The sequence below is a fragment of the Triticum dicoccoides genome, chromosome 2B, assembly GCF_002162155.2.
Source record: "Triticum dicoccoides isolate Atlit2015 ecotype Zavitan chromosome 2B, WEW_v2.0, whole genome shotgun sequence".
Lineage (NCBI taxonomy): Eukaryota > Viridiplantae > Streptophyta > Magnoliopsida > Poales > Poaceae > Triticum > Triticum dicoccoides.
In genome coordinates this window covers 463,838,643-463,850,747 of record NC_041383.1, presented here as the reverse complement: position 1 = coordinate 463,850,747, position 12,105 = coordinate 463,838,643, and the positions used below count along the sequence as shown (strand labels likewise).

The following is a 12,105-nucleotide window of genomic DNA, read 5'->3' as shown; positions in this document are numbered from 1 at the left end:
GCCGGAGCCCAACCCCGGTGAGATACACCACCACCGGCGAGCTGCCCAGCCGCCCCAGCCACCTAAAATCCATGTTGAGCCGCCGCGCTGGACCTCATACCTCCATGACTAGATGTTTCCCTGGACGAACGCATGCGTGCGCTGCATCGAGCATTGAGGGCGGCGCGAGATGGCGGCGAACTGGCGTCGCGACCTGGCGGCAAACCAGAAGCATTGGGGCCGCCCCTAGGCTTCTCCTACACGAGAGATCCTGCTCGGGCTCAGGCTAATGGAGGTGGTTGCAGCGTTGGGCCTCGTGGTCGCAATGATGAAGCACGCGTCGACGGCGCTGGAGCTACTGTGCCGGGCTGCCGGCGGCGGTGCGCAGGGAGGCCCTGGTCGCGCGCCGTGGAGGGCATGTCCGTCCGCGGCCGCGAGTCCGCCATCGGCGTCCCCAGAGAAGACCACCATGGGTGTCGGCCGAGTTTCTCCTTACCGCAGCTGCCTCGCGCGCCCGTTCCCAGTTTGCCGCCGCACGGCCTCGCCTGGTGGTGGCGCCGGTGAAGACACGCACATAGCGTGTTTGTTGAAATGCCCATGAGAAAACTGAAGAGAGGAATAAAAAAAATGTGAAAAAAGATAAACACTCTAGTCATTGACAGGTGGGGCCCTCGTCCAACTCAGCAAATTCTCCACACAAGCATGCCACGTCGACCCGACAGGTGGGCCCGACCTGTCGGATTTGCTGTTTCCGCGGCTAAAACGGCCCGTCAGTGCTCCGTGTTACCAATTAGTCCCAGAGTTGGTGGTTTTTGTGACATGGCTCAAATGTGGTACTGACCTGTTACCCTAGCCCCAAGTGTGATGGTTTTGGGTAAATAACTCCCATGGGCAAGATCATTAATCCAAGTATCATTTGCAATTGCTGCACTGACTATTCCTGCTCCCAAAGGAAACACCTTCTTGATCTGTCAACTTCTTTGAGAAATTTCTTGGGTACTCTCAGTGCCGTTAGGGCAAAGGTGGGGAGCAAGCTCAAGACTGAGCGAACAAGGACCCGACGACCAGCAAAGGACATTAGCTTGCCCTTCCACCTAACCAGGCGAGCACGGATGCGATCAAGGATGAACTGAAGGTGCACCATCCGAAGCCTGGTGAGGGTGATCAGCAACCCAATACAGGTCATTCGAAAACTGGTGACCACACTATAACATTATATAACGGGCACCATTAGATAGGGATGAGTGACGCTGGCTTCAGTTGGTCCGTCCTGTTGAACATCCTGGCGTTTCTTTGTTTTCAAAGGGTCCAAACGACTGCGCTGACCAAAGTGTCAAAGCCTCTCCTATCAGCTCCTATGAACCTCTTCCTTTCCCTAAGCCACCAAACCGGGATGCGTCCACCTGGGTCGTTCCTTGCACGTTTAGTCTGAGGAGGTCTCTGTGCCACACTTCCTGCGCAAACATACACCTGGCCAGTATATGATCCATATTGTCTTCGTCCTGCAAACATGTGAAACAGAGTGACGGTTGGTCTTGCTCTCCTGTCGGAGGTCCACACCCTGTACTGAAGTGCCAACCAGATGAATAGTTTGCACTTAAGAGGTGCCCAGCTCCTGCAAGTGCACGCCGCCGTCGGGGATCTCGGAAGGCTCGAGCATAGGTAGTCATATACCAATTTGGCTGTGTAGCTCGCGGTGGCCGACGCAGGCCATGTGAATCTGTCCGGTTCTCCTGGGTCTCGTTGCACCGTAGAAATCGCATGAAAGAGGTGCATGCATTGGACCTGAGCCCTGAACGAGACGCTTGTGTCACAGTCCTCCATCTATCTATCCCCAGAGAGTGCTTGTTGGACAGTGCGACAGTTGGCAACTCTGGTATGCACCGTCGCAACCAACAAAGGCGCAATGTCCGACACCCCAAAGCCCTGTATCCACTTGTCACTCCAGAATAGGACGCTTTCTCCTTTCCCCATGGTAATACTGTCGCGTCAAAGATAGCACGTGTGTTGGTGTCCTCGATCATGGGTAACCCCTGCCATGGCCTGCGTGGGTCAGTTCTCTTCAGCCATTCCCACCTCACCCTAAGTGCCAATGCTTGGCCTTTCATGTTCTTGATTCCTAATCCTCCAAGCTTCTTTGGACAACATATTTTGTCCCACGCCACTAGGCATTGCCCTCCATTGGTTTTGTCTTTCCCTGCCCAAAAGAGCGATCACATCCATTTGTTCATCTATTCAAAAACCCAGTCCGGCGCATCCGCGATCATCAGGTGGTGAACCGGTCTTGCCGCAACGACCGACTGTACGAGAATTAGTTGTCCTGGTCTCTAAATAAGGCCCCGTTGCCAGGCAGACACGCACCGCCGCAGTTGGTCAAGCATGGGCATCCACTCTGCCTGCGTCAAGCTCCTGATGGCCAGCTGAAGCCCAAGGTATCTGCAAGGAAAATCCGAAAGGCCACACCGCAGGATTCCAGCGACCCGTGTTCTGCCGTCCACATCTCCTCGAATTAAAATCGCCGCGGACTTGCGGTATTTGACCTTTAGGCCCAAAGCTTCACCAAGTGCCTCCAAAATCTCACGCACTGCCGTCATGTCTTGCGGCAAGGGCTTGATGAAAAGCGCCACGTCATCCACGTAAATCAAGAGTCTTTGCATCGCTGAGATCCCTGAGTATGAACTGAGCACACCCATGTCAGTGGCCTTGTTGAGTATCGCAGTCAGCGTGTCCATGGCAATGACGAAAAGCATCGGCGAAATCAAGTCGCCCTGTATCAGGCCACATGCGTGCACAAACTTCCTTCGGGGCACTCCATTCACCACCACCTTGGTGCTGGCAGAGTGTAACAGCGCCATCATCCAGGCGGCCCATCTTTGGCCAAAGCCCTCAGCTCCCATGACCTCAAATAGGAATGGACACGATAATGAGTCGAACGCCCTCGAAATATCCAGCTTGATAAACACTCCGGGTATATTCTTCCTGGCGTGGATCTTCCTAGCCACTTGACGAGCGTTTATTACTTTGACATGCACTAAAATATTAACCGTTGATAAATCTTAGTTTTAGTGTACAATTATATAATAGATAGATAATATATAGTACTAGTAATAGATAGATAGCTAGATCAACCTTTTTGTCAGAAAAAAAACGTACTTATGTGAGCATCGGAAGCTCTTCCTCCCACATCGTGGACATAATGAAAACAGAACTGCACGGCATAATTTGATGGAGTTTAGTTTGAAGAGGTTATCGGTTTGGGAATTTGAGGATGGAGTCTAAACACGGACAATAGTTGAGAGAAACAAAATAGACACCTTCGTAAAACGAGATCACTAGTGGTTGCTGGTTAGTCCCTGTATAAGACATTTGTAAACACATGTTTCAGCAAGTATCTGGACTTATGGAGCAGGAGTAGGATTTAGGATTTAGGGGTACCAGTACAAATTGGATCTGACATAGTGAAAAAGGGCAGGGCTAGTACAAGAAGATCACAGAAGCAATTTTCACCGGAATCTGACTAAGGCTTGGACGGGTGCGAAGGCGGGACGCCACAGAGCTCAGGGGATGCGATATTCGCGCGCGCGGTGCGCACTCTGCGCCGCGCGAAGAGGAACCCGACGGCGTGGCCGGCGACTGCCGCGAGGAGGACGCCGACGTTGAACGACATGACGGCCAGCATCACCAGGTAGGCCATCCCCATCCTGGCGGCGTGCACCGCCGTCAGCAGCGCCGCAGATGCCGCCGTGGCCGGGCCGCCGTCCTCGCCGCGGCGGGCGAGGCGGCGCGAGAGCAGGGCGAGGGCCTCGGTGAGCGCGGCGAGGGCGAGCACGAAGAGGAGGCAGAGGAGGTACATCCCGGCGCCGCGCTCCCCCGGCCAGCCCGGGAAGAGGACCACCGCGCGGTCGCCCCAGAAGAAGGTCATGTGCATCATCCCCATCATCTTGTGCGGCGCCGCCGCCTTCGTTGCCGCGTGGTCGGCCGGCGGTGGCGACATCGGCATCGCGCCCATGCCGCCGGCGTCGCCACTCATGCCCCTCATTGCCAGATGTTTCTTGGGTTCCTAGCGAAGCGGGCAGAGCAAGCGAAGGGGAGGCGCTGGGGCAGCGGGATGTAGCGCAGATATAACGTGACCAGTGGCGCGGAGGAAACTTACTAAAATCAGGAGAAGCGCAGGGCAGCGCGGTGGGAGCAGAGGAGCACGGAGCTCTGAGCGTCCGTCTCGTGACTGCACTGGGCAACCGAGGAGGGGACCGGCGTCGCGGTTGCTTGTCGCCTGCTCAGCCGCGCGCTCGATCGAGACGTTTTGTAGTACGCCGTAGCCGCTACAGATTGGCTTGGCCCAGCATCTGATCTGAGGCGGCGAGGATAGTTTGGTAGAGCTAAGGTTCTGCTACTGTATTGTCAACTCCTACCGGTGGTTTTGGTTTCCGTCTGCCAAAATTTCCTACTGGTGTCCGGTGGTTTTGCTGGGGTGCGCATTAGGTTGGCGTGAGAAAAGCATGCCCAACCTGCCAGTCACGCGCGCAGGTAGTGACACCGATCCAACTCTGGAAGCTCCCTCATCTGATGGAATCTCAATCTACTCACCAGGGAGTATTTAATGGGTTTTCCTGTGCAAGCAACAAACACTGCGGTCTGCAGAGCTATAGTGCATGCCCTAGGTTTCAGGTCCGTTTCGAATATTTTGAATGCCACACCAGCGCATTATTGTTCCTTGTTGTGTGTGCCACTGTCACGACATGTTCATACTCCATGTTTCTAGCACTGACCTACTCCCTCCGTTCGGAATTACTTGTCTCGGAAATGATCTAGAACTAAAATACATCTAAATACATCTATTTTGACGATAAGTAATTTCGAATGGAAGGAGTAATTCTTAAGAATTCTTAGCATCAGGAGACACCAAAGGCATGCGTGCCTGAGCCTGCGTGCTCTGAGCTCTCGCTTCGAGCTATGTAATCGTTTAGATGCGAACTTCGTTTGGTCCGGTCCTAACTGCCGTGAACTATGTGTTGGCGCCGATCGTGAGCCTCCGCGCTCGTCCGTATGTTTCGAGTCTATGTCTGATATGCTGCCTAGTTGTGGGCTTTATTAATTTAAAGCCGGACGCGTCCATCGTCTTCGTTCTAAAGAAAAGGAGACACCAAAGGCATCTCTAACCGATCTCTTATAATGTATTGCTACATCTGTTCCTACATAATATGAGCCCTTTTAGAAATTTCAATGTAAAATACGCACAGAGCAAAAATGAATGAATGTACACTTTAAAACGCATCTATATATATCTGAATGTAGTCCATATAAAAAAAAGCTTATATTTTTAAACAGAGGGAGTAGAAGAGTGAGATTTTGGTTTTCCTTCTCTAAATTGCATCTAACCAATCCCTCGAAACTTTAGAGGAGCATAATTTTTACTCCAGCTTCCTCTCGATCCCTAAATATACTCGGTTGTAGCCGGTTGGAGTATAAATTTTATTTGGTTTAAAGAGCTGCTAGGAGGCAGGGTTGCGGCCGGGGCGGACTTGCCACACCACACCGCGCCCGTGGTTGTTGCCTTAGTCGCCTGGGTCGCCGGAAGGCCATCGACACGGCGGCCATGGAGCTTCAATGACCGCGCCTACAGACTGATTTTTCATGGTGAAAACCTAGATTCTACCGTTTGTGCTTGGATCCACCGACAGCAGTGCTTGAGCGTCGTTCCCTTTCTGAATGCGTTGCTATTGAAGAACCTCGTCGTTCGTGGTGTCATGAGATGGTTGGTGTCGATATGGTCGTTGTTGCAGTTTGCAAATTGCTACCTGTGAGTTGCGTTGGGATTTTTCCCGAAGAAGAGGGGAGATGCAGTACATTAGAGATAAGTATTTTCCTCCGTGAAAAGCAAAGTTAATCGAACCAATAGGAGAATCACGCAAAGCCTCGTGAACAACACGTGCACACACAAAAGCAAATACTTGCACCCAACACACGCAAGAGGGTTGTCAATTCCCTTGAACTCGTTAATTGCAAAGATCAAATCTGTTAGAATAAATCCGAGGCATACCGTCGATCATCCAGGACCAAACAATCACACGAGCACGACATCAAGATTTGTTAACGAGGTTCACCGATATGGCTACATCCCCGGGGCCTGACTACGGGCGCTCCTCCCCGTGACACCGTCACAATACCGCACACCGGCCACCCGGGCGCCGGCACACGCCGCCGGCTCCCCCTTGCGCGCCTGTGCTATTATGTTGGCATAGGTCACATCGTGTGTCTACCTCGCTATATATGAGAGGCCTAGGATACAAGTGTCCTACTAGGGCACGACTCCACATCCTATGTAAACACAATACAACTCATAGTCCAACTGTAACCTACCTTGTACACAATATTCGACACAACTCCAACAAACTCCACATTGGCGAATATTCTCCACCACCTTGGATTCGTCCATGCGTCAAACTTCCATGTACATTGAACTTAAGTTTATCCCATGAGCACCGCCGCTACTCCAAAAGACTCAATATGACTTCACGTGCAACTTGTAGTCCCTTCTTTTCTTGAACACAGTTAACACTCGAGCAAAATTAAGTTCCTTGTTACTCTAGTTTGCGCTCCCAACTTCTAGAGCATCAGTCCAACGCCATCACACACTGATCACTGACCCGCATGAAAGTAAACAACTCATATATTGGGTGTCACACATAAGAGTTATCTGAACTCAACATCACCACTCCTTTCTTGATCGCCTGTCTGAAACTTGAAGGAATTTCACCGTTGCTTGTAGTCATCCCAAGTCAAACTCGCAGTTGTCTCACCACATGTATGACCACCAGAGCCCTGGTCCGTCTCCATGCACCGTGCATGCCGCACGCCTCGCCGCTATTACCGCGTCGAGCCTCCGCTATCCCGGTCGAGTCTCAAGGGTCGTGAACCCACACCACTCAACCCCCACTGCAGAGTACCATCGATCATCGCCGACCGATGACGAGTTTCATGCTTCCATCAGACCACTGGGCTCCAGTCCAAACTGCATGTCACTCGCTTTCTGTCGTGGTTCTAAGTCTGACAGTAGAATAGGAGGGTAGGAATGGAGAGGCAAGATCCTAGCTATGGAGTAGTTGTATACGCAAGATGTTTACGAGTTCAGGCCCTTCTCGGAGGAAGTAACAGCCCTACGTCTCGGAGCCCAGAGGCGGTCGACTGGATTATGCACGTATGAGTTACAGGGGTGCGAACCCTTTACACTGAGGAGGGGGGTGGCTTATATAGAGTCCACCAGACCCCTCCGGCCCTCAGTTATGCAGGGTTTAAGGTACATTAAGATCTGGCGTTACTGGTAACGCCATACATAAAGTGCTATGATGACCATAAAGACTACTTAATGACAGACCGTTTGTGTCCAGAGTGACTCTAGATCTCCTGGTGGTCGAGTGAGTGGCTTCATGGTCGAGTGTCTTCGAGTCTGTCGAGTGAAATCCTTCCAGGTCGACTGAAAGGTAGTTTCTTCTAGAGATGTCCTTGGGGAGGGTATCTTGGACAGGTCCATGACCCTACCCTAGGTACATGGCTTCATCATTAGCCCCCGAATGGATCGAGGTTTGAGTGGGGAAGGAGTTGAGAACTCTTACGACCCATTTTTCGTGTTATGAGTATGTCTTGTTCTGGATCAATGAATTTAGGTGACGACACCAACTTCTTTTTCAGTCGCCTTGATCCATTCTTTGTATCCGTCGAGTGAATTTTCTGTACTTGGAGATCTCCGAACGACAGAGCGGAGGAAATCTCCAGTCTGACAAGTTGCTCTGCAGTTCGCGAATTTAGTGGGATCTGAATTTCGGGAAGTGCGCGAGGCGGAGGAGGCCGCGGTACTCGGATGGGATAAGGCAGGAACACCTCGATCTCCGTGCCACCTTTTTCGCCACGTATCGCGCGCGCGACTGTTGCGGGATTTAACAGGATTGTCCGGGCCTACCAGTCAGTCACTCGGAAGCAACCCCATATAAGGCGCCGGACGGGGGTTTTTGAACAGTGCGCCCTCATTTTCCTCTCCCTCTTCCTCAGACTCATCCGCCGCGTTCGCCTCCATCCCAGCGCTGCTGCTCTGTGCGTGCTTCGCCGGCGACGATGGTGAAGGAGAAGACGGCAGTTTTGGAGCGGGCGAAGAAGGCGACGGCGAAGGCGAAGGGAAGGGCGACCAGTCAGGGCGGATCCTCGTCACGGGCCGGTCTGCGGCAGGGCTGGATCCAGGGCGACTGGATCCGCTCGACTATCCGTCAGAAAGATCTTGACGACTTGGCCAATGAAGGACTGATCCCCCATGGATCGGTGAGGCTCCCGGGGAAGGAGTGGCAGCCGCAGCCTCAGGAGGGTGAGTGTGTCCTCTTGGCCACCCATGTTGACCGCGGGTTTTCTTTGCCGCCCCACCCTTTCTTTCGGGGATTTCTGAACTTCTTTGGGGCACAACTCCACCACTTCACACCCAACTCCATCGTGTATCTCGCTGCTTTCGTGTCCTTGTGTGAGAATTTCTTGGGTTGCCGGCCTCATTGGGGCCTTTTCAAACACATTTTCACCTGTCGCTCCCAGACGGTGAAAAAGGCCAATCCGAGTGACAAGAAAACCCAAGTGATTCAGATGTGTGGGGGTCTTCGGGTTCAAATGAGGGGAAAAAGTGCCTTTCCAGCCATGGTCCTTCCTGAGTCGGTCCGAGGGTGGCAGTCGACCTGGTTCTACTGCCAAGACCAGCCGACGCCAGGGCAGTCGACTGGACTCCCTCCTTTTTCCATGGGCCGAGTGAGCAAGCCGTCCTCTTTGAAGGTGGTCCCGGAGGAGAAGGTGAAGGTTAAGGTGCTGGTCGAGCGTGCAGTCCAGCTTATTCGTGATGGGGTGACCGTCATGGATCTCTTGGAGGTCTTCCTCCGACGACGCATCCAGCCGCTTCAATATCGAGACCATCCGATGTGGATGTATTCTGGCACTAAAGACACCACTCGGGTCCACCCGAAGGAGGTCGAGGATGCCACGCTGGAGAGGTGGATGACTGCCATCACAGGGAACAAGGATAACCCTCGAGGAGCTAGGAGGATTCCTCCACTCGACCAGTCATATGAAGTAGACAAGGTCCAATCTTGTATCTTTGACCGTGATCCTGCTTTCTCCATCCTGTTTGCTTAACTTCGATCAACTGACTTTTGTCTTGTTTGTTGTCTTCCAGGTCACTACCAAGATGTACTCGATGCCCAACGGGGCGCAAGAACAAATCGAGGAGGAGGAGGGGAGCGAAGGTGAAAGTCAGGAGGAGTGGCAATCTGATGGTGAGGAGGATGAAGAAGACGACGGCTCTGGTGAAGAGGAGGAGGAGGAAGAGGAGGAGGAAGTCGACCCTCCCCGCACTGAAAGGCGATCCAAGCTCGCCCATGACCCCGCAGTCGAGCGTGGAAAAGCGACTGTGCCTGTTGGGCAGTCGATGAAACACCCTCGGACGACCTCTCCGGCGCCGACTGAGAAAGCGCCAAAGCAACCCTGAGCGATGTCATCAAAGCCGACGAAGGCCCTGCCGAAGATGAGGATGGTGATTCCCACTATTTCTGGGTAATAGCAGAACTTGTGTGTTCTTGTTTGGCATGGATAAAATCTTGGTCGACTCGTTGGCAAACCGACTGATTTCTGAAATCTGCAGTGCTACTACCTCCGAGACCTCAGCCAGGAACGAGGACCAAGAAATGGAAGATGCTGCCACCTCCAACCTTGGTATGATCTCTGTAGTTTCTCTTTTGGTCGATTGGGTCTTCATTTTTAACTTTGAATCTTTCCTGTAGCCCGACCTCATGTCATTGACCTCCCTGATGATGACGATGAGGCGCCACTGAGGCCGAGGAGGAATAAAAAGGCGCCTGCTGGCAAGACTGCTCAAGTTGTGTCAGCACCTGAGACGCTGGTTCAGGAGGGTGGCAACGTCACTCGGACTTCGGTGTCCTTCGCTGTGCCGCTGACGAGTGCTCGACCTTCATCGTCGGCTACCGATCCGCCGTCCCTTTTCGCCACACACCACGTCCCAGAGGACCAAACGGGTGCTGCTAAGGAGGCTATACGCTAGGCGGGGGTCATGATGGAGCAGGTGAAGGCGATCCGGGACACGAGCCAAGCGGCTTATGATGCAAGCTCAGCTCTTCAGAGCAACGTCCAGGTCAGTTGGTCACCGCTTGTTCTGTTAGGATATGGTATCTGAAAACTCTTCTTTCTGAAGATCTTTGTATCTGTACACCCACTGGGTGTGTCGATTGATTTTTTGGATCAGTGGGGGCATGCTGAGTGCACCCACTGGGTGTAGTCCCCGAGACTATGGTGGACTGCTGGCAGTCGGCTGTAGTCTTTATACTTTGAATTTGTTCACTCTAACTTCTCCACTCGGTCTGGTCGAATGGAATCTTGGAACCAGTAGGGGCACGCTGAGTGCACCCACCGGGTGTAGTCCCCAAGACCATGGTCGACTGCTGGCAGTCGACTAAGGTCTGAAGAACACATCTCTTCTCTTTTTTTTGATGATACTGTGGCTGACTACTGGCAGTTAGCTATGGTTTAGGATCATAACCTTTTTGTCTCTTCCGGTCGACTGATCGAACCGAGTCGGTAGAACCAGTGGGGGCACGCTGAGTGCACCCACTGGGTGTAGTCCCCGAGACTACTGTTGAATATTTTGATTCGGCTGTAGTCTTAGAAATGCTACGATTTTTTCCCTTAGTCACTCGGAAGTGACCTATCTTTGATGTCTGTCGACTGACCTTTCGCAGAAATCTTGCGAGCTTGTGGCTCGCTATATTGAATTGGAGAACAAACATATCCAGCTCGAACTTGACTTGAAGCTTGTCCAGGAGAACTTCACGAAGGCGAAGGAGGAAGCAAAAGGTATGTTTGGTGAGAATCTTGACGACTACCTTTATCTTTTTGTCCATTCCTGATTCTGATCTCATTGTCACTTTGCAGATAAACTGAAGGAGGCTCTGAAGAAGAAGGACCTTGACCTCGCCGAGGCGCAGAAAGCGGCTTCGGACAAGACGAAGCTCACAGAAGAAAAGCTGGCTTCAGTCGGTAAACTTGAAGAGGAGAATACCAATCTGAAAGCTGCTCTCGATGCGGCCAACAAGGAGGTCAGCCGTCTGAAGAATGACAAGATAGCTCTGAGTGACAAGGCTAGCGAACTGATTGGGAAGAAGAACGATCTGGAGGCTTATCTAGAAGGGCTCGCCAAGAAGTTATTCCTCATGCTTGAAGGTAATCTCTTTTATCCGACTGACTCGTTATCATCGACTCATCGTAGAACTGTTGGCTTAACTTCAAACTGTGCTTACAGAATTCTGCCAGAATTTTGAGGAGACCAGTCGGGTGGAGACAAGCTTGGACCCCATCAACTCTCCTGTGAAGGATGAAGCCGCTATGAATGTGCTCCGACTGGAGTTTTGTGTTGCCGGTGTGGTTGACTACCTCGGTCGACTGAAGGTTGCGGTGTCGCGAATCGACACGACACTCTAGCCAAGAGAGATGCTTCAAAATGACCTTGAGTCTTTAATGACTCGACTGAATGACGTTCCAGGTCGAGTGCAGGAATGGAAGAAGTCTTTCGCCAGGTGTGGTGCTGATGTTGCTCTGTCCCTGGTACGTGTTCACTACAAGGATGCTCGAGAGGACAAGCTGGCGTCCATCAGGGTGGCCAATACCAAGAAGCATGACTTCCAATCTTTCATGGAGACCTTCATTGCTGCTGCCACTCGGATTGCTGATGGAATAGACCTGGACCAGTTTGTCGCGCCCTCCAGTCCTCCACCTGAGGAGTAAGAAAAACTTTTATGCCTCACCTTAAATTTGCCTCGGTATGCCGAGTGGTTTTTGTAACCGATAAACTTTTACAGGCTTGACGCCTGAGCACTTCTGAATCCGTTATCTGAACTTTGCTTATCATTGAATATGCTTGCATTTGCCTTTGAGTAAACTTTGTTCTCCACTCGGAATATACTTTAATGCTTGAGACGCATCCATGAGGTGGAAAGTCCAGTCGACCTGCACTTCATCGCTTGAGATGCAACTCTGAGATGGAAAGTCCAGTCGACCTGCGTCCCTGTGGATCAGGATGGAGTGCACATTGTA

The 12,105-nt window shown here is 52.1% G+C and overlaps 1 protein-coding gene across 1 annotated transcript; it reads right to left on the bottom strand.

Annotated features, from left to right (window-relative positions):
- Nucleotides 1-3,278: 3,278 nt before the first annotated feature.
- LOC119367838 (copper transporter 6-like) lies at nucleotides 3,279-4,434 on the bottom strand. The gene has a single exon (XM_037633231.1). It carries the CDS (start codon nucleotides 4,016-4,018, stop codon nucleotides 3,497-3,499), a length of 522 nt encoding a protein of 173 aa, XP_037489128.1. The 5' UTR covers nucleotides 4,019-4,434; the 3' UTR covers nucleotides 3,279-3,496.
- Nucleotides 4,435-12,105: the final 7,671 nt, after the last annotated feature.